Source organism: Poeciliopsis prolifica, unplaced genomic scaffold (genome assembly GCF_027474105.1).
Source record: "Poeciliopsis prolifica strain line A6 unplaced genomic scaffold, Auburn_PproV2 SCAFFOLD022, whole genome shotgun sequence".
Classification (NCBI taxonomy): domain Eukaryota; kingdom Metazoa; phylum Chordata; class Actinopteri; order Cyprinodontiformes; family Poeciliidae; genus Poeciliopsis; species Poeciliopsis prolifica.
The window spans coordinates 387,636-411,452 of record NW_026562397.1 but is presented as its reverse complement, the minus strand read 5'-3'; the positions used below and the strand labels follow the sequence as shown (position 1 = coordinate 411,452).

At 39.0% G+C, this 23,817-nt stretch overlaps 1 protein-coding gene across 2 annotated transcripts in view; it reads left to right on the top strand.

Moving 5' to 3' along the window:
• tpst1 (tyrosylprotein sulfotransferase 1) overlaps positions 1-23,817 on the top strand; it is a 47,283-nt gene that overhangs the window by 7,533 nt on the left and 15,933 nt on the right. For both annotated transcript variants that reach the window (XM_055045318.1, XM_055045317.1), the window contains exons 2-3: positions 7,337-8,382; positions 22,070-22,268. In XM_055045318.1, the coding sequence (XP_054901293.1) occupies positions 7,526-8,382; positions 22,070-22,268 (1,056 nt within the window). In that variant the 5' untranslated portion in view covers positions 7,337-7,525. The remainder of the gene's footprint in view (positions 1-7,336; positions 8,383-22,069; positions 22,269-23,817) is intronic.

Here is a 23,817-nt window from a genome sequence, read left to right as displayed (position 1 = left end):
GAGGATCTGCACTGTCTTAAGACAACACTAAAGAAAAAATTACACTAACCACCACCTACTGTGTTGTTACTATTAACGAAACCCCTTTGTGATGCTCTGGGTAATGTAAATGACACAAATGCCTATTTATGTGATAAATTCTTTGTACAATTTCTTCCACACTTTACCAAATATATATCCAAAATATGTCCAGATTACGTTTCAGTCTTACTATTCTCAGAGTTAATTAAAACTCTTCAGTGTCTTACTGAATTCATTCTGGCAGACTGATGCTGCAGTTGTTCCTTGTTTGATAAGAAGTGAAAGAACACAGTGGACAATTATAGCAGATGGCATGATGGCTTCTCTTTCTATAAAATCAGTTTTTATTATTTATGTTTGTGTAACCTGGTTGTGTTTTGCAGATTAATCTCAATGTGGTTTTAACTTTCTAAATAAGGGAAATAAAATAAATAAATTATTCCTGCAAGTTTATTTAGTTAGTCCAGATTCTTTGTCTTTCAATCACCTAATATGTAAGAAAGAGTCTCAGGTATGAAAAACTGGACAGCACCATGGCCTGACATGATCCATGCCTACTGGCTAAAAAACTCACTGCTCTCCATGAGCGTCTGGCAGCCCAAATGAACCAGTTGCTACAAAGTAGGACTCACGCTGAATGATAAACTGAAGGGCGGACAATACTAATCCTGAAGGACCCATCAAAGGGTCCAGTCCCACCCAACTACCGACCAATAACCTGCCTGTCCACAACCTGGAAGCTCAGGTTGTGGACAGGCAGTGTGTTTGCTTATCTTGGCTGCATTATAGCAGCCAAGATAAGCAAACACATGGATAAAGACATGAGCACGGTACAGAAGGGTATCGGTGTAAATAGCAGAGGAGCCAAACACCAACTCCTCATAGACCGCACAGTTGCCAGAGACTGCAAAACCCGACACACCAACCTGTGCATGGCTTGGATTGATTACAAGAAAGCCTATGACTCAATACCGCATACTTGGATCATTGAATGCTTAGAGATGTATAACATCAACAGGACTCTTTGAGCCTCCATTGCAAACTCAATGAGGCTGTGAAAAACCACCCTTAAAGCCAACTGCAAACCACTTGCACAAGTGTCCAACAAATGTGGCATATACCAAGGAGATGCTCTATCCCCGCTACTGTTCTGCATAGGCCTGAACCCCCTCAGCCAAATTATCAACAAGACTGGTTACGGATACCGACTCAAAAATGGGGCTAACATCAGTCACCTTCTCTACATGGATGACATCAAGCTGTACGCCAAGAGTGAGCGAGACACACCACCAGGATCTACAGCACTGACATTGGGATGTCATTCGGACTAGAGAAGTGTGGTCGGCTGGTCACAAAGAGGGGGAAGGTCATCCGCACAGAAGGAGTCTCACTCCCACAAGGAACAATAGCAGACATAGAGGACAGTTACAAATACCAAGGTATACCACAAGGAAATGGCAACTGGTGGTACATGGGATGTACCACCAACAAATAACCGAAGTGGCTGATATCAGTAAATCCTACCAATGGCTGGAAAAAGCTGGACTCAAGGACAGCACAGAGGCCCTCATCCTGGCTGCCCAGGAACTGGCGCTAAACACCAGAGCAATAGAGGCCCAGATCTACCACACCCGACAAGACCCAAGGTGTAGGTTGTGCAAGGAGGCCCCTGAGACAGTCCAGCACATAACAGCAGGGAAAGCGTACATGGAACGACATAACCAAGTGGCAGGCATAGTGTACAGAAACATCTGTGCAGAATATGGACTGGAAACCCAGAGATCAAAGTGGGAAACACCACAAAGGTGGTGGATATATATATATATATATATATATATATATATATATATATATATTACATATATATATATATATAATAGTTGGAGACATTAGCCTATTACACATCAGAACATCATGTCAATTTGTGACTTTTTACATGTAGAATTGTTTTCTTCTTCATCTACTGTACAATGGAACATTTTTTGAGGACATTTTATTGCTGTTATTGTTTAATATGTGTCATTCAGAAGAGATGATATCTTGGTTTTCAGCTAGATTTTTTTTCATACCCTTCCACAAATATATCAAGGTGAGAGGCGAGAAGTCCTTCTCATTACAGTGTGTGCTTTATAATGGCTTCACTTCTCCGGCTGCTCCTGGGAGAGAAGCATCCACTTCCCTTTCCCCCAACAGATCAATAGGAAAATGTCATGAGATGGATATGGGGAGCAGCAGAGAAGAGGTTCGATTAATTAATTTAACAGTAACACATTTCAGCACCGGTGTGAGGTAGAATATAATGCTCTCTTTCTAAATCACCACCAGTTTATCAGCCAAGGCATTTTAATGTTTCACACTGAGTGGATGCCATTTTTTAAAAGTTAATCTGTCACCATCTTTCTCACCTTGCTCTGCATGGTAAGTTTTATGCTCTGCAGCATGACTTCCCTTCCTATCATGTTCTGTGCATCTTACTTGAGTTTCTATGTAGCTTCTTTTATCTGTTCTTCTCCACTTGCCTTTTCAAGGAGCTCTTCATTAAAAATATCAAGTACATTGGAAATTACCCAGAAAGCATTTAAAACTTTAAAGCTTGAACAGGTAAGTTTCAATAGATGTGATATCGCAGCAGCAGCGTTTTATGCTTGTTCTGACTTAGAGGTGTAGGCTGTCTGCTAGATATGGTGGTTGTCTTTTTACTTTAACACAGAGACACCAAGGAAAGATATGTGAGAATATGTGGGTGGCTTGAAAAGACAAAGCCCAACAACAGGAAAACAGAATGAGTTACACATCAGATGGTGCTCTGTCAGAATTATTCTCCAATAATCTGTACTCTTCTAATGTCACTGCATTACAGGAATACTTCAACTGCAGCTTAGAGTTGGAGCAGCTCCTTCTCACACAGAGGTCAATGACAGCTGTGATGTTGTTTTTGTGAACCACTTTCTAGCAATATAAGTAGATGTTTACAGAAAACTGTTGCTTGAAAACAGCAGTCAAATGGGTCATTAGGCATGTTGCACCCTCCAAGAAGAAGTTGATAGCACAGTGTTAAGAGAGGAAGCAGATGGTAAAGTGATAACTGGTGCCTCGCAGCCTGGTGGCACAGGTTCTGACACGCTGCAAGACATATTGGCATATTTCATTTTATGGGATACAGCGTTGTTTCAGTGTACTTCATTATCAGATTAATTTTTATGGTTTAGTGGTAGAATATATTATGGGATAGAGTTCAGTGGATTTTTTTCAGCTAAACGTTTATTTCTGGTTATCAAGCAAGATATTGCTTGCATGTGAGGAAGAAGGTCATGTTGATCTTTCAGGTCAGAGTCTGAAGTCCTAATTAAAAATCACAGTGTAGGTCAGTGTTTCTCAAATAGCGGGGCGGGCCCGGTGCGATACCTGGGGGTGCGCGTGTGATCCTGGGGAAAGTGTAATTGCGCACAGTAGGCGGCTGTGGCGCTCTCATTGTTACTTCTGTCACGTTTGCGACAGTGCAACATTTTACGACTTACAAGACAACAGGTTTGCTTTGGTTAGCAGTGTTAAGTCAACAAAAAGCTCCGACTGCGTTCTGTCTATGGCCTCCGTTATTCAACAACCCCCAATTTGATGAAGCAACTGACAGCAACAAAGACTGTCTGTTTATTGCTTATGTATGTTTTGACATACATAAGCAAACTCCCTGTGTGAGGATCTACTTTTTTGTAAATATGTCAGAGACAGAGCCACAGCTGAAGAGCTATTCAAACTCCTGGACTCCTTTTTGACTGAGAATGGGCTAAAGTGGGAGAACTGCATTGGTGTTTGCAGTGATGGTGCACAAACCATGGCAGGGAAGAGAAAAGGACTTAGGGCACTCATCAAGACAGCCTCATCTCATGCTGAGTGGACACACTGTATTATACACAGAGAAGCACTTGCATCCAGGCAACTTTTCCCTGAATTAAGTGAGGTTATGACTGACATCATAGGTGTAGTCAATTTTATAAAGACCAGACCACTAAAAACAAGAGTCTTCTCTGCCATCTTGATTGGAGCTGAACATCAAGCTGTGCTCTATCACAGTGAAGCAAGGTGGTTGTCACGAGGAAAAGTCGTGTCCCGAGTTTTTGAGCTCAGAGAGCAAATAAGAGTGTTTTTGGAGCAGGAGCACAAGTATGAAGTGGCAGAAAAATTTTGTGATGAGAACTTCCGGGGTAAACTGGCCTACCTGAGTGACATATTTGGAAAGCTAAATGAACTGCATTTACAGCTTCAAGGGAAAGATAAACACCTCCCTCAGGTCTCCCTTAGCTCTTTCACCCAAAAGCTTGCAATGTGGGGCAGGCAACTTGATGAAGGAAACACAGATTCATTTGAAAACCTGCATGAATTTGTGGACACTAATGACTATGATGCTATCTCAGTGATTCCACACATTAAGCAGCATATTTCTTCACTGATGGGATTCTTTAAAAAGTACTTCCCTGAAAACAGTTCCCAGTATGACTGGGTGAGAGACCCTTTCAGTGCACCAACTCCAACTGGTTTCAGCTCTGCAGAAGAGGAGCAGTTCATTGACATGACGTCTGACTCCACATTGAAACTGAGGTTCACATCACAGATACTCAGTGCATTCTGGCTGAGTGTAGAGAGGCAGTATCCACTCTTAGGGGAGAAAGCTATAAGCATTCTGCTTCCTTTTGCAACATCTTACCTTTGTGAGATTGGCTTCTCTGCTGTTGCTGCACTGAAGACCAAGTACAGGTCCCAGCTAAACATTGAGCAGGAGCTGAGAGTTGCACTATCATGCTTTGAACCTCGCTTTGAAAAACTGCACATCAAAACGTGCTCATTGTAGCCATTAAACCTGACTTCCTCCTCATTTTGATCAAAAAAAGACAGAAAAAATCAGCACAAATTGTTTAATTCATTTTTGTTTTGTAAGTTCAAGTGTTTTATATATTGTGCTCCTGAGTTAATGTTGCTGAACTGAATATAAATTAGTTATTATTTTTTTAGTTTTTGTAGTTTATTAGTTATTATAATTATTAAACATTATTTATTGATTTGATTTAATTTTGCAATGGTGCAATTAGTTGGTCAAACATGTTTACAGTTTAAACAAGGATTTATTTATTTTTAATTTCAGGCATTGACGCACTTAAAATCTTTTCTGTTGCAGACTTAAAACACGATTTAATAAAGTTATTCTTTGTAAGTTTGACCATATATCTTTATTTTTTTCTTTAATGTTAATAAGGAAAAAATGTTATGCAGAGATGGATAGTCACGGTGGGGAGTAGGGGGCACGAATAGTTTTCTTCTTGCTTGGGGGGCGTAACGGAAAATAATTGAGAAGCACTGGTGTAGGTCAATACTTCATTAATTGGTTTCCTGGATCAAAATTTATATCTCAAGGCTAAACCTAGACACTTTGCATCAGAATTGATTATTTTATTCTGGAACTACAAATAAGTATTGTTATGTTCAGTCGAACTCTAGTTTGTGTTCCTATAAAATCCAGGACCTTTTGGGAGATGTGAATGTGTAAGTGAACTGTGATGCTGACCAATTTTGGCTTCAATTGGAAGCCAAAATCATGTTTTGGTTTTCAGTTGAACAAAGCGTATCAGGCGGGAAAACACTTCAAGTTGTTGATGAGCCAGCTGCTGCACTTACATAAGGTGTTTTAGGATTCTCAAGTAAACAAAATAAGTTTGCTTAACACCATCCAGGTCAGTTACAGTAAAATGGAAAAGGACTGAACTTGAAGGCGTTTTCTTGTCATAGCGAATACCAAAAAGTGTCTTGCCCAACATTCCCCAGGGAGATTTTGACTTATAGTAGTGGTTTCCATAAGCTGGAATCTTATTTTGTATGTGTATTCCTTTTACCCATCAATCCTGACTGTGCCACAACACAAGATATAAATTCTGTGGGGAAGTTAGTTTCAACATGTACACTGCAATGTGTAGTCCACTGGCTGTGTGTGCTCTGTGGAAGCACATTGTTTTGTTTCCATAGAAAAAGGTTGGCATGCTCAACAAGATTATGATTATTAAAAGAGACATATCAGATATAATAAATGTGCAAGCAGAGAATCTATTCCAAGTAACTGTTTGCTTTATCATTCATCGTATAATTCTTTATACTAACTAACCTTTTGTCATTTGACAATATTAGGTTTTTAAATGATTGTTTTTTTTCTCCGGTATGATATGACTTCATTTTAAATCAGAAATTTATTGAGATTTCTGTTCTCTGGTTTTTGCCCTAAATTTATTGTTTTCCCATCAGGAACCATTTTTAGCTTTCCTGTTGAGGGGATCAATAAATTTGTGACATTACAACCTAGGAGCAGTTCATGTAACGCAAGTATTTTCCAAATTGCAACAAAGACCAGGTTATTACAGAGATGTGGCAATTGGCATATTTAATGCTGCTATCATTACTACATATGTAGGCCTGTCACAATAACAAATTTTGCTGGATGATTAATTGTCCTAGAACGTATTGCGTTAAACAATAACATTGTTGTTTTGAGAACATTTTCAAGTAATTTAATATTATTAAATTACTAGACACTTTGCATCAGAATTGATGCAAAGTGAGAACACATTCTGTTTAAATGTTCTATTGAACATTTATCCCAGATAAATGTTAAAATAAAGAAAATAAATGAAATAAATTATAAAATCTCTGTACACAAAATTACCAGATTGAACACTTTTATCATTCAATTTGTGGCAAAAGTAGAGGAAAAAAAGAGAAAAACAATAAATCAAGCAAATGAAATCGATTGAGTTTCTTTTAATTTATCATACAATTGATTTATTGTTTATTCTGACATGCCTACACAGATACCTATCAGTTTGATTGGGGTGAACTTCTTAGCTTGGCAATCATGCTGGACTAAAACCATCCAGCAGTCTTAATGCAGCAGTCAGAAATTTCATGGTTGGACAATGTAGAAGCTACATGGGAGTCCCATCTTCCTGAAACCATATACAAAGAAACAATTCATAAAAGTACACATGATGTCAGTATGACCCTGCTGGGACCATGCACGAGGTCACGGGGTCAAATGGTAAAACCAACCAAGGTGAATATTTTTTTCTGCAGGAACAATTTCCACATACTGCATTTGTTGTTTGTGTGACCTGGTACTGCTCAAATGTCAATCACCGGTCAGAGCCAATTAGGCTTCAAATCAGCTGATTCCAGTCAATATCTTACGTCTCAGTATTTTTAGTTCCTTGTTAGCATTTTAATTCTTTGACTATGAACTCCAAACTAATAGTGGTTTTTATGTTGTGCTACACCACAGGCCTCATGGAGCTGGGGACTCACCACCTGCTGTGGACCGAGGATCTTCATCCATGCTGGCTTCCAAGCAGACGGCCATAAAGGGTGGAAAACTTAGCTACCCTGCAGTTGTTTTTCCTCTGCCCTTTTCCTAAGTCACCCTCTTCCTTCCCCAAGTTGAAACCACTCCACTGTGTTGGAGAGTAACGACATGATCGGCAAGCTGAAACAGAACCTGCTGGTGGCCTGCCTGGTCATCAGCTCGGTCACTGTCTTTTACCTTGGCCGGCATGCGATGGAGTGTCACCATCGCTCTGAAGAGCGCAGCCATCCAGGAGGAGTCCTGCCTCTGTCCGCACTGGGAGGCAGCATGCGGACCACTTTACGGACAGGCCAGAATCTCAGCACACCGTTTGTCTACAACAAAGACATGCCACTGATTTTTATAGGGGGTGTGCCCAGAAGCGGTACCACACTGATGAGAGCAATGTTAGATGCCCACCCTGAGGTGCGCTGTGGAGAGGAGACGCGCGTCATTCCCCGCATCCTGGCCATGAAACAGATGTGGAGCCGTTCAGGACGGGAGAAGATGCGCCTGGATGAGGCTGGTGTAACAGATGAGGTGCTGGATGCTGCCATGCAGGCCTTCCTACTGGAAATCATTGTCAAACACGGCGAGCCGGCAAACTTCCTCTGCAATAAGGACCCGTTTGCACTGAAGTCGCTGTCCTACCTGGCCAAGATTTTCCCACGTGCCAAGTTTGTGCTCATGATTCGTGATGGGAGGGCATCAGTTCACTCCATGATCTCACGGAAAGTGACTATTGCAGGATTTGACCTTGGCAGCTATCGTGACTGCCTGACCAAGTGGAATAGAGCGATAGAAACTATGTACACTCAGTGCTTGGAGGCAGTGGACAAGTGTCTACCTATGCACTATGAACAGTTGGTCCTCCATCCTGAGAAATGGATGCAGACCTTATTGAAGTTCCTAGAAGTTCCTTGGAATGATGCTGTCCTTCATCATGAAGAGCTTATCGGAAAAGTAGGGGGAGTTTCCCTTTCCAGGTAAGTTCTACCAGCCAGCTTTTAGTTTAGTCTAATGCCACCTCTAATGCCATATTAAATGTTTATAGTTTTGAAGAAATGAAGTACAGCGAAGGCTGTTGGTTTCTTGGTGGTGGCAGCGGTTTAAAATCGAGGTAGACAGGTTAGCAGCAATTGCTCTTTTACAAATTTCATCTTTTGGCTCTAGCCACTGAATTGTCATTTAATTACATCATACCATGACTCATTTCTCTTCACTTTTTCTCTGTGGACATTTTATTAGGTGATCTGTTAGGAATGCAGCTCTGGAAGCCATCTACTGTGGCTACACCAGCTTTCACTTTTAACTAATCTAGATGAGTCAGTTACTAAAATAATCATGAACTAATTTAATACTTTATTTATAAAGTCATCTAAATCAGCCCCATTGGCCAAAGTGCTGCACAGCAAAAACAGACAAAAACAACAACATAAAAACAACAATAATTAAAACATTAAAACCAACATCTCAAGCTGAGTCAAAAACCAAGGAGAAAAAAATGTGATTTTAGGAAAAGATTTCAAAACTTAAAGTGAGCAGGCCTATCTGATTTTCAAATGCAGATTGTTCCAGTTTAGGGGCAATGCCTGAAAATGCTTGGTCACCTTTCAAACAATTTTGGAACCACCAGCAGGAAGTGATTTGCTAGTGTGATGGAGTGTGAGGGAACATGCACCTGGAGTATGTCAGACTTACTGCTGGGCAAGACCATAAAAACATTTACGAACAAATGAAAGAAGTTTAAAATTAATCCGGAAATGAACAATTGATTAATTAACCGGACTAAACTGCCTCAAACAAACGCCATTTGCTAGAAGAACATCATAAATCAATCACTAATTAAGTAAAAACTGTAAAAATATTAAAATAATACCCAATATATGTATAAAAAAGCCTTTATCTTTAAATAAAGGCTATGCTCATCCAGAAGTCCATAGTAGCAGTTACCTTACATGTGTGTGTTTTCCGAGACCCACCTGAACTTCCATCATTTGATTTAAATTGGAAGTGAGCCGTCCTCTTGAGAGATGCCTAGTCATTACTTACCTGAAACATATGTTTTTTTGTAAGCATTGCTGTTCTATAGGCAGGATCTCCTCTCAGGTTGGCTTCACACTCTGGAAATTGTTGACACACTGAAAGGGGTTCAATCTTGCTTCTTTTCCACCCAAACCCTTCCAGAAACACCCTTTTCCTGCAATGAAGCACTAGAAAAATCACACATATCCTTCAGAGACATTTGGTTTGCATTTTTATACTGTGCAGATGAAAACAGACATGGTTTTTATTAAAAATCTGCTGCACCCATTCATCGCTTTTCCCTCTGAGTGACTCTGCCAATAACTGCAACTTCTGAGTAAATCTGTTTCTTATCTCGTAAAAACAATTATACACATGCATAATTTGTTGAGCTAATTATTATGAACTATTGTTTTATTTAACTGTGAATTAAATATCTTGGCTGTTAAGACAGTGTTAGATTTTCCTGAAAATTTGAGGAAAAATTAAATATTCTGTCTGACTTCAGTGGTTTTGTAGATCTCTCTTTTTGGCTGCTTGTGGGAAGTGGTCTTGGTGATAGATGGAGCTAGATGGTTCATTTCATTAGAATTCATCTCTTCATTCGCTGAACAGAAAAAGGAGGCGATTTCCTGTCACAAATGAACAACTCAAGAATATTTTCCTCAATACCACTACTTCAGTAAAAATGTCTATCTGTCTAGTCAAACTATTTCGGTCTAATGATCTAGGCAGCACTACTTACCTGGAAGCTTCTTGACTATAAGTCATTTAATGTTCATTATCTGCTGAAACCAGCTTCCTATTGCCTAAAGTTGCTAAATATACAGTTCCTCAAAGTGCAGAACATTAATCTCATGCATATGGTTAACACAATTGCTCAAGCTGTCAAGTTTGTTTTTCAGAGATCAGATATGGTTCCAATAGAGAATTTTACTAAATCAGCATTCATTGTATTTTTTTCTATGAATGTTATGAATTGTGGCTCGTCTCATTTACTCCTTTACAGTGTGCACAATAGTAAAATTTTTATTTCACACCTTAAAGCTGCAGAAGGTAACTTTTTGCAAAGATATAATATGTGATGTTTCATCGATGTACACATGCGCATTACCACAAGGTAGGACAGATTGATGGGTAGCACAGATGGGAGTAAAGTTGTAGTGATACGAGAATAAAATCAGAATTTTATGATGATTCAGAGAGGGCATCTCACTCCGCGTGAGATGCCCTAGTCGGACACTCAAATAAAGTGCCCGACTATTTGTTCTGGGCTACAGAGAGGATACACATGTACTGATGATAAATGAACATGTTTGTAATAATCAATTGAATGCAATGAGGATGTGTTGTGGCACTTGCGCTTGACGTAGTATAATGGCTCTTTAATGCTCTGCGCCCACAGTACTTTAAGAATAGGCAGTTTTGCCTGCAAGTAGGTTTTTGAAAGGCTCTTCTTTCACATCGCCTTTATGTCCTGGATGTTTCCAGTCAATAGGACATAACCTGCAGTGGTCATGTTTCAGTGAAAACAATAGGACCCAAGCACTTGCATGGCATGCATTATTAATTCCTTTTTGATATTTGGGCAGAATGGAACATTGCAAAAATCAAGAATGTTCCTTTTGCAGGATTTAGTTTCTGAGAAAAATGTTCACATATGGTGACATTCGTTTTAAAAAACAACAGTGACAGAGACCACAGTGTCACAATTGAGTTATAAAATCCAAAACTTTTTCTTTAGTGTCTGTTCACAGTAAAAAAAAATTCTGAGTTCAAAAATACAATGATACATAGTAGTTTTGCCTATTTGAGCAATATGGCTAATTCAAAGTACTACCCTTTGTAGTAGTACATGCGGGAAGACACATGTCCCTAAAAAATTAAAAACGCCTGAAGTAAATGACATTGCTGCTTTTTTAAGCAGTTAATTTCACTTTCTGATTATATTGTAAAACTTTAAACATTTAATTTATAGTCCAAGTGTGAATGGCTTTGCAAGAATTTAAACCTGCCTGTAAAGCCCAGTTCACGTGACACAATTTTAGAATTGTGGCCGATTCTCAAAACGTGAGAAACCACATAGTAGCTGATTTAAAATCATAGGTATAACGGATTATTTCGTAGAGTGAGGTTTCACTCGAAGACATTACAATTCTAGATACAAAATCCCTTAAAATTCTGCGCTATCACACCTGAACTTAGAGTGAACAAACATGGACAAGGACGTTGAAGCGCTCCCTTAATTGGACCTGTATGGGGAGTTAATTGTAAATTTTCTGGCATCCCTCCTGAAGCCGCGCAATATTCTGCGCTTGTCAGTTTTCTGTACTTATATTTTTTTTCTCTATTTGCTCCTGTATTGACTACAAATAGATTAACACAGCATAACATTTTCAGCATTTTTCCTCTGTTGTGTGATTACTACAGAATGAAATCAAATGCATCATTTCAACCAAAGGTCAGAATACGCTTCTAAACCAGATGTGTTCGGTGCAGCAATTTTATAATTTTTCTGTTTTTTTTTTTTTTAACAATGCAATAGCATGCTGCTTCGAATAAGGATAAACCTTTACTTATGGTTTTATGAGATCTAATTACCTCTAAAGCACATTTATTTCATTGTAACATTCAGAGTGGCAGAAGAGTTACCGGGTTCATCAATTGCCGTCGCAATTTCGCTCCAGCTTCCTTCTATGTGATTTCTGTTGTGGTACTCTAGATGAGATGTTAAATAAACATTTGCGTTCTTCCAGGTCAGAAGTCCAGCAGACTCTCAGTTGCGCCAGGCCAGCTGTTCTTGGGATTCCCACCATGCTTATGTCATAGCATAGCACTTTCTGATTGGCTACCTGTCACATTTAACAGACTGCCTTCTCGCTCTAAGTCCGGGGAACAGCACAAACACTGCGCTAAATGAGCCAAGACGATCAAACATGTTGAATATCCCCAATTTTAGATCAAATCAGTCCAGACGTTCCACCGACTGGACCTGATCAGTCGTAACACACCACACACTACAGGCTGACCGGTTACGATTGTCACAAGAGACAATCATAGAACTCAGAACGTTATAAGATCGTCGAAAGAGCAAAATCAGGGTAAAAAATTGTGTAGCGTGAACTGGGCTTGCAAATTGAACTCAAATTTGTTCAAGTTTGCCATATTTGACACATGGGCATAATTTACCCTCAGAAAGCACAGAGGGGAATCTGTGCTTTCTGATTGGCTACTTGTCACATTCAATAGGCTGGGTTAATGCTCCCAGTTGGAGAAAATTCTGATTTTGATCGGAGCGGCCACGATGATCCACCAGAACACACCACACACTATAGGATGATTGGTTACAAAATCGCAAGCGACAATCTTTGAACACCCAATGTTGTAAGATTGTTGTAAGGGGAAAATCGGGGCAAAATATTGTGTAGTGTGAACTGTTGCATCAGGTAGTTGGATGTGCCCATCTTCTCTATTTAAATCTAATGATTACTTAAGTGCAATACATTTCTACTTTGTTTTTATGTTTAGTTTTTATTCAAGTACATTTTTTGTTAATGGAGACTGAGAATCCATTTTATTTTTGTTTTTGGCTTTATTTGTTTTGTTTATCAGTTCCAGTGTTAAGTGTTATTTTGAAAATAAAGTGTATCTTTGGCAGGAAATCTCATGCATTATTACATCATTTCCATTAAATCAGTGTAAAAAGGTCTTCAAACAATATTAGCTTTTATCGCAAAATTTTTTGAGACAGTCGCTCAGGAAAATTTGTTATAGTGACAGGCCTAATGTGAACTTTGGGGTATGCTATCAACCATATTGACTCTAACCTAATGTGCCACTACCACTGTAACAACCTCTCATGTGGACACGAGGCCCAACGTAGAGCAAAAATTTGCGGACTAGACAAAAAATTTGTGGACTAGACAACCCAAAATGTGATTTCCACAAATGTGGCTGCCAGGAGGTTAAGCTTAGACAGATTTGCCTACAAGTAGGTTTTTGAAAGGCTCTCCTTTTGCATCTTCTTTATGTCCTGGATGTTTCCAGGACACAACTTGCAATGGTTTCACTGAACACAAACTATTTCAGCTTATTTGTGAAACCAACCATAGCATATCAAGACTTTCAGTGAAAGGAAAAGATAAGGACTAAACAGCAAAAAAATAGAATAAAATATCTGTCAGGGCAGAAAGAATAATGGATTTTCCGTGGCCATTTAGTACACCAGTCTTCTCTCCACAAATTGATTCCCATCAAATATTGATCAACTGGGACTTAAACCGGAGGGCGGAAGATCAGAATGGAGAGGCTGCCTTGCAATGTCCTCAACTATTTCTGTTGTCTGAATGCTGGCAAAACATAAATTTAAGAGTACAATAAAATTATTTTCTTCTCACCAAGGGACAAGATATAGAGTACAACCTAAGGATTGTATAAAGCAGAGAAACGTTAACTTAACATGCATAATTTTCAGGCTGGGGATGTACAGCATTGGCTGTACAGTAACATCAACTGATGTTAGTCATTTCTTAACATTCCAGTATCAATCTGATAAATAAAACTGGCCTGATGGTAGCAACCGATACTTATTTCCATCTTGTTGCTGTTGGATTTAGGAGGAGAGGGGGGACAATGTCGGGCATGTGATTTTTGTTTAGTCAAGTGATTGTGATGCAGCAAAGAATTGTAGGGAGTTCACCTGAAGTAGAAAAGGGTAGTGCAGTATGGGTAAATATTGGTAATTGGGCGTAACTGCAATGTTTCTATTGAATATCAATATGTGCTCAAATTTGAATTTTTCAAGTATTTTGTGTGGGAAGAAGAGAACCCTCATAAAGAGAAGCCCAGCTGGGATTCAACTGTCTTACTCACAAAAACAACATATAAAATAAATTATGAACAAAATTGTTCTTCAACAAAAGATACCAATGCACATGACTGAAGACTTTTGTCATCTGTTTTTTGGTAGAAAGAGAGAAAAGAGGAAAAAGATAAATTATTCAAATTCTTGAACTTATTTTAATTTATCATGTAATTAATTGAATTATTGTGACAGGCCTACTCACAATATGTTTTCATTCTGCTTTTATATTTCAGATCAGTAGATGTCCTAACTAAATTTAATTATTGCAAATAAGTTATTAAAAAGCACACAGTGTTTTAATAATAGAAGGACCAAGACACAGTTTTTGTATGAATGCTGTGATATAGGTGTTGCAAAAGGGAAATGGTTTTAAAACTACGGAATTTTCTGCCAGATGCCAACTGGATAAACAGACCATGGAGAGGATTGATGGAGTAAGAGAGTACCTAAGTTGCTCTGGCTAAGCAGCATCTGTGTGCAATGGTATGGATAGGTGGGAGTGGGGACCCAATGATCCTCTCCGCTGTCTTCGCCACTCTTCGCAGAGACTTCCAGTCTGTGGCCTTGCAGCTCCCAGACCAGATGGAGATACTGCTGGTCAGCAGGCTCTACATGGTTCCTCTGTAGAAGGTGGAGAAGATGGGAGGTGGAGGGAAGCCCTTCTCATTCGTCTCAGAATGTGCAGGTGCTGCTGTGTCTTTTTCACCGGTGAAGTTATGTGAGTTGTCCAGCTTCTTTACACCCTACAATCACCAGTGCTCCTGCTCTGTATGTTTTGGGTCTCTATCCAGATGAAGATCTCTCTCAGTGTGAAGCCTGGCCCCACTGTGGGACCTTGCCTCAGCATTAACAGCAATTACCAAGCCTTGATTTAATGGACAACCTGTCTAGCTGAGAATCCTGCTCCATTACTATCCCCTGAAGAGGCAGCATTTCAATCTTTAACTCCACCATCTTTGGGATCTTAATGTCTTTGTTTGATTCTCTTATTTATCCCTTATCAGCTATGGTTACTGCAGAACACAATGCTGCGTCAATGGAGGCCAGCAATAAATAATTCACACACTGAAGGCGATTAAAAGCATCAACATGAGAAAAACTGGCATCATTTTCTTTTCTTTCTTTTTTTTTCTTTTCCAAAGCCAAGAAAAGAGTGTTAATATTCTCTATTTGAATTTTGTGCTTAGTTACAGTGTTGACTATCTCTGCCTCAGAGGTTGCACTAGATTGTTATTGTCTGTCATTTTGACCGACTGGCTCAAAAACAATCCCATCATAATTATAAGTATGAGGGTCAAATTTTAAAAGGATAATAATCAAATGCATTTAAAGGGGTGGTTAGAGTGGAGTACAGTTGGGTCAAGCTGGGTAGGGTAGAGGCAAGAAGAGAACCACATGGTAATGTCGAACCACGTAGGGTAAAATAGAGCCAGTTTGAGTTTTCGCTACCTGTTGTTATTTTTAAGCAGTTAAGTCACAGTGACAAAAACTGAAACAGCTTCGAGGCAGGTTATGCAGACTGTTGATAGTGTTGGTGTGCCAATTGATCGACTACCGATCATAATCAGCTGATTTTCTTGAAAAAGTGTATGAACGGTGATCGCTGATCACTGTCTCTTGTTGCTGATCATAAAAACTGATCACCTGCATCTCATATTTTACACCCTGCAACAGCCAGTTTGCAGTATACCTCGCGCTTTAATTCACACTTCGCAGGCGCAGCAGCAAATCTAAGCAGTGTCGTGTGGAACTTTAACACTCTGAGAGTAAATGGGAAAATTTGCGTCTTGCGACAGAAAAAGATATGCTTCAAGGGTGAAGCACGTCAATTGCATCAACACTACGAGTCAAATAAAATTAGTCTTTAAAAACCAAGCATTTGAAGGAGTATAGTGCATCATAGAGGCTCACTGCAAATAAAAAAGGCATCCTGGGCAGTTAGACATTAGGTAAAGCAGTGCATAATTGCCTGGAAAATTATTGAAGTCATCGTGCTAGCGGTGGAAGACGCTGGGTTCTGCTCTTTTTGTTCAATCGCTGCTACGCGCTACAGAGGAATAATATTTTACAGACATAGTGGGATTTGCGCTCCACCTGCGATTGTTTTCTCACATCAAACACGTGCTGCTTAGAGCTGCAGCACAAATCTTAAAAAAATAAAGTTTTAACATACTGTATGTATTAAAATGTTTGCTGTCCTAACGTGAGACAGATGATCTGTGATCAAGCTTCTCTGCCTACTCCCGGTATTCTGCAGAATTACACTGCTCAGTCAGAAACAACCAATTAGAACCAGCACAAAACACCTCGCCATGCTCTCAGGCAGTTTTGATTTAGTAACACGGGATTGTTTATTTTGACTTAAAATATTTGATATAGGCAATGTTGTGAGATTTATCTGATTTTATGTATAATTTAGGCTGTTGAGAAGCCTTAGAGTTAAATATTGTATTGCCAAGGTTTCCCCCAGAAATCTTTCTAAGCCCAGTAGTCGAGGCAGTCCAGTTTTTACTAAAAGATGTTAAGTGGACAGGAAATGTAAAAATATTAGAGTAATTATGTTACGGAAAAATATTGCCAGTGAAATGCTACCTAAACCCACAACTAATCTTAAAAACACCAAATCAAACAATACAATAAAAATGAATATAAACTAGAAAATTCCGGAAGAAATTTAACCGGGGCCTGCCAAAGTGTGCCCGTCGGTTTGGACCCAGCATTCAGATGCTAAATGCTAACCTTGGCTGAAAAATTGACAAAGTATCATGTGAAGAATCACAAGAATGTTCACTAAAATGGATTTGCACCATTCAGTATGTTAAAATAAGTGTATAAGCTAAAATGAGCCACAATGCTAATGTTAGCATGAATACTGTCAGTAGCATGTGGAGCATCACTGGCATGTTCTCTGTAATTGACTTACTCCATTCATTATACCAAACATGGGTAATAAGCCAGAGAAATAGCTAATACCTCATTTAAGGTAAAAGGCTAATGCTAATGCTCTGCCTTACTGCACACGGCAGAGCCCTAACCTGGGAGAAAAAGATAATGCAGGATAATCTTATTGAGTGGGGGCAGTGAAATGCTAATGTTTGTGCGAAAGTTAATCTTGGAGCAAAAGACAATGCAAGCTAAAATCATTACAGCACCTATGGCGCTGCATTAGCCACAGACGAATCTTAAGGCTTTTATTTTGAAATTTTCAGTAAGCTTCATTTCAAATGTCCACACTAATACCATGATTAACATTGATTGGGTTAAATCAGTTATTGAATGCTCAAAAAAGCAATAACCTGATGTAACAGGTTAATGTTGGGCAACTCCTTCCTCAGAGTTCTGCCATAGTAAAAACTACAGTGATATATTTTTGTAGTCTTAGTCAGATGGCCCTACTGTGTTCCGTTGCTATGGTAATGGATCCTCTGCCAGCTGTCGTGTGAGACAGAAAGGTGGAGAAATAATTCTATCTTTGTGAGACACCTAGTCTCACAAAGATAGAATAATGGAAAAAGCAGTCCGAACAACTCCTTCCCATTCAGGAACCGTGATACGTATCAGAAAAGCGTTTGAAGCATATGAGAGGGCTATTTGTCATCTCCGATAGTCCTGCAATGCATATCTATAGCTCATTCATAGTAATTGCAGTGATGAGAGAAAAATGGTATGCGCTGAGGTCTGAAATTTTCCACAAAAGTATGAAAATGAACAGTGGAGAGCATCAGTTACCCTGGCGCATGATTTCGCTCTGAAGCACCTTGACAGAAAACCGTAAGCCCTAGGAAAATTTTGAAAACATTTTACCGGAGCAGGCATACGTATCGATCTCATGACCGAGTTTGATACCAATGGGGCGATATTTGTGGGCGTGACTGCGATTTCAAAATTTATTTGGGGTCAAAATCAGACTGGTTCCCACACTCGCACTGCTTCCCAAGTGACTAACTTACGATTTTAAGGAGCTGGCAAGTTTACCTTAGCTCTCCTTATGCATTGCAATGGGCAGGCCCTAATTATTTGCACTTCTGTTTAATCCAAATTAAGTCGGTGCCTCCATAGGTCCCCCAGGCTTTGAGGGACCCAGTAAATGCCAGTATTTTAATACAGACCACAGATACATAAATGTAACATTTATTTATTGATATTAACAATGCGGCTAAATTTGATTTAATGGTTTCAGCATACATAAATGACAATATTTTAAATTCTTTAATCTAACACTTTAAGAAGTGTAAGATTTTAAGGAGCTGGCAAGTTTACCACAAAGAACGGTCTTAATAGTTATTGTTTTGTTACCATCACAAAACATTATGGTATAATCTGAAGCTCTGAGTTTAGTCTTTGAGTTTGAGCTCTGTTTGTTCACAAATACAAATTGGTAAACTGCAATTATCTGGCAAAAATATTCTGATCGTAAAGACATTGTTGATCACTGCGCAACCTCTTCTTTTGAGCAGTTTTGTTTCCTTACAGTTACCTTCTCTAGCTAACAGATACAAAACCCTGCAGTGACAAAGATGTTTTCTACATTTTCAAGGCAGTTTGAATGATTTGCATGATTCCATTTTGGAGTGTTCTCTGAGTGTTACAAACGTTTTGCTACTCTGCATGGAAGGATGCCTGCAACTAACAGCATGGATAAGCTCTGCTCAGGAGCCTCTTGGGCTTTTATGAACTTACCTAAAGTGATTCTCTCTCCATTTATTGGAGAGTGGATGTTTGGATCATATCCCACCTTTCAGAATGCATCTACACCATTCTCCTGAGATGACAAAACCAACTCCCTCTATTAATCATGCAGGAGACTATAACCCATACAGTGTAAAGATTCAATTGCAAAGTAAATGAATTAGAGGAAAGTGAATTGTTGTATTGAAGTATAGAGCCAACCAGGAAACACAGGAGCAGAGGGGAGGAGAGCAACTTGATATAACTAGTTTCAACGTATGAGGGATCAATAACTGTTTGGATTTACAGAAGTACAGGAACACTGTGAATGTGCAATTGAATTTTAATGCAGACCAAAAGAGCGAACCCTGATCCACCTAAAAACCTCAGTCTCAGTTCGAATGCAAACAGACTGGAAACCACTCCAAAAGTAGGAAGCTAACTGTAGCGCAGGTCAGTATATTACTCCCTGCTCTTTGGGTTAGCAGAAATGCTGTCAGTTGTCATGGCAATAGTTGACCCAGAGTGATTAGGAAAAGTAGAATATACGTGGTTTAAAGTTTTTACACCGGTTCGGTTTCTTAGTTAATTTTTCCTGTGCTGAGGCTCACTGTAGCGACTAATATTTAAACCGTCATTAAACGACAAAAACAGAATGGTTTGCCTCGTTTCTAGAACATGGTGGTATTCATAACAATCATCAAATAGGATGAAATATTTAATAAGGTATAGAAGCCATGATTTGTTTAGCTAATTTTAACAGCGACAATTATGTAAAATTAAATGACTAGCTGTAACAATCCAATTTTTCTGAGGGGATTTTATTGAGTGATGATAATGTCTGGTCTGGTCTGGTGGCCAGTTCAAAGCAAACGAGGAGTGTTGCACATATATTTACACTGGTAAGCAGATAGACTGAACACAGCAGGCTGCTGTGCTATAGTTGATGCTTGTCGTCAGAAACTTTACAGATGAACCACAAAATGAATTTACCACCATCCCAGTCAAAATAAATGGGTGGCGGAGCACATTGTGGTGGTACAATGTTATTTGTGTTTTTGTGTTTGACGAAGGAGCCAAATCCCATCACTAACATGAAGATAAACACTAAAAATGGCTGGTCAAAGTGAGAGTTCATTTGTTAAATGAACTGAAGCAGTTCTGTCCAACTGACATTTGCCATGCTCCTCCTGAGCATCCTGCTAACTCGGTGGGTGGCGTTAGAAACAGGATCCTTTGGACCCAGTGAGCTTTACCCTGTGTGGCATCCCAGCAGGGGTTTCACCAATCACATGTGCGGATTTAACCCTTGATTCCCTGCTGTCTGACTGTGATATGTATTACTTATAGTGACTGTCACTACTACTGACTGATATCTGCCATGGTCCGGAGTTCTGGTTTAACCAGCACAGACCTAGTTAAGCCTGAACTAGGTCGAGACAATTAATGTTTTTCTACCTATCTTTTTGACTAGCTCTTTTGCGGTTGGCCATGTTACTTCCCGCTTGCTCTTCATTGAAGCCAATTGGTTAAGTCATCAACAAGCACTATCATGTTTAGCCAGCAGACTGCAGATCTCCATCGTAAGCCAAATTCCTATTGTTTTTACTATATATAATATCTTTAATCTTTATTAAGGACAGTGCACATTAATGAACAATCAACACTACTGTATAGACTGTAAATGAGCCAGATTATAGCATAATTGCTACTTTCCATCTGTAGTCCTAGACAAGGAGACCCAAACAACAAAAAGACATTCTAAACATACAATCAAGAATTAACAAACATTCACAAAATACACAGTAAAAAGTTAGTTAGAATGATGACATGTCTGGGAAGTTTTAATAAACAGTTTCAGGTGTTTTTTAAAAACGCTATAGGTGGAACACTCTCTGATCCTAGCCGGCACACTGTTCCAGAAGTGACTCCCTCTGACTGACAGAACCGTTTGCCCAAATGTTTTTCTGTAAGGGATCTCCAGGTCTCCTCTGGAAGACGCCCTGGTGCCAAGACCTCGCTCGGCTCTTTGCTTAAAATATATAGCAAGTGGCAACTTGTAAATAAGGCAACTGTTTTTAAAATTAATAAAGTTTTCAAAGTTAAGCATATTATATTTTTTCAAAATATGACTTTGATGATAAGACAGATATATATTGCACATTCCTGCAATAGCGTCTTCACAGGTCTGCCTAAAAAATCTGACAGCTGCAGCTGATCCAGAACTTCGCTGCTCGCGTTCTCACTTAAACCAGATAGATGGAGAACTAAAGTCCTTTCTTAGGCTCCCTGGAACTCAGAGAAGAGACTTTAAAATATTGTTGTTAGTTTATAAACCACTGAACGGTTTAGCACCACAATACATTAAAGATCTGCTGCTGTTGTATCAACCTTCCAGACCTCTCAGGTCTTCTGGTTCTGGTCTGCTTTGAATCCCCAGAACCAGAACCAGACATGGAGAAGTGGCATTCAGCTATTATGCACCAAAAATCTGGAATAAACTTCCAGAAAACACAGAGTGCCTTTAAATCTAGACTAACAGCCTGCCTGTTTAAAGTTTCTATTGAAACATCATTAATAAAACTTTATTCAACATTGTTATGTGTAATAATGGCACTTGACAAAATGTAATGTTGTAATTGTTGACTATGTATTGTTCCATGACTTTGTAGTTTAGTGTTTTTATGATGTAAAGCTTCAGAACTTCTTGTTCTGAAGCTTTAATGTGTGAAATAAACTTGAACTTAAACCTCCATACAAGCATTATCTTATAACTCTAGACTTGTAGATTTGGACCTCAGCATGTATTTGTTTTAAAAGCTGGAGATAAGAGTAAAGCCATGTTTTTTCACTACATTGAATATTTTCAAAGCTTTTCCTCTGCTGGATCTGTCTTTTGCCTTTTCTGAGTTTTAAATTTTTGATGTTCAGTGGTACTAAATCTGTTTGTGTCCAGTCTAGGAGTTTCTTTGTTGCTGCTACAAAGTAAAAAAAATAAAAAATAGATAAAACATGTTACTTTTACTACAAAGTACATATTTACTGCCAGATAACCTCAGATTAAAGTCTGTGATTCTCAACTATAATCAGCATTTGTATTTTTTTTTTTGTTTTAGGGTGGAGAGGTCCACAGACCAAGTCATTAAGCCAGTAAATGTGGAAGCCTTGTCAAAATGGGTGGGAAAGATCCCACCTGATGTGGTGAGGGACATGGCGGTCATCGCTCCCATGCTTTCCAGACTGGGTTATGACCCGCACGCCAACCCTCCAAACTACGGGCAGCCGGACCCCAGAGTATTGGACAACACCAGGAGGGTGAGTGCTAAGCTGTTGCTTTGAGAATATTTTACTGTCAATTGGTATTTTGTATGAAGAAAGCTTACTAAAATTAAGTCTTACACAATATTTTTAAGGTACCATTTAGCAAAGCAGCAATAAGAATTTTGTAGACAAGTTGTATTCTCAGGTTTTTAAAACTACCTGTTTATCCAAATGTTGTCTTTTGAATTTATGTATAAGAAAAGGTATTAAATTTAATTTCTTAGCCTTTCTGCAATGAGTGACCATTGTATTAGGAGTGGGAATTATATATTAGGAGTGGTAATTATATATTACATTGAGCATACCACCTATGGCTGTGTGATATAGCCTCATAATATGTTTTTCATACCAAATCTGCTAACCAGATTTACTTAGATTTTTAACAATTATTTTCCTTTCTTAAAAATAAATAAAAAATGACAGAAAATTATTTTCAAAAACTCATTTTTATTTCAGTCATCTATTCTGGAAGTTGACCTGAATTTAAATTCGGAAGAATGTACAAGGTTTGAAACAAGATGGTAGCCACTGGGAAGGCTGACAACTCTCTGAAATATGACAACCCAAAGAAAGCATTGATAAAAAAAATCTAAAATAAACTGTCTAAATAGATAAATGAGGGTTCTATATTTATGTTTCTGTGCAAATTTTGACCCTTAAGTTTTGTCCAATTAGTTTGCCTAAAACCATCTCACTATTGACCCTTTATTCAAACGATTGAATTTTCCTAGCAATATGGTGTGGTACAACTTTGTCACAAACCAGCGATTTGAGATAAAAGCACAGCGCTCCTTCCCCTCCTATTCCCTGCCTGGAGATCAGGAGTTGGAGTTATGAGCATTGCCATGGCAACTGGTGAGCATTGATTGATGGTGTTATTCATCTTTAGAAATATGTGATTTATTTGCAATGTGGACACAGAGTGGAATGAGTCTACTGTGATCTGACTATTGGAAAAGTATGGTGGTGAACTGATGACTGTGTCAGACTGACTGTAGTGTTGAGGAAGCAGTCAGCCAATGGCCGCTCTCGCTGCTCTCGAGGACAGACAGATAGGCTGCCTGCAACCAAGCTGCCAACCAAGCCATCACCATAAAGGTTTATATCTGCACAGAATAATAATTGTTAGATTTATCAGTAGTTTTGAAAAAAGCCATTCGAGTCTGAAAATCAATAAATACAGCAAAAAAGTACTGTGCTTTTTTCATCCTGATCACAGACCCATTCACTCCTTCTACTCATTCCCAAACTTTGTTGTGTCTCTTGGCTCTGCTCACTTTGCTGCAATTTTTTAACATTTAACAGTGGCGGGTTTAGCTTTCAGAGCAGGGTTAGTTGCAATTTAAAATGGTGTTCAGAAATACCTCAGCTGGGCTGGTGAACCACATGTCTTCTTTGAAGCTGGTTAGACGGTCTTTTAGCTGTAAAGCAGGGTAAAATGAAATGGAAATGAAAGCTGCTGTTTGGTTTATGACTCATGCTGTGTATTACCCAACTCGATTAGGCATTTCTTTTTCCTGAAACAGTAACGTTGGCTTTAAAA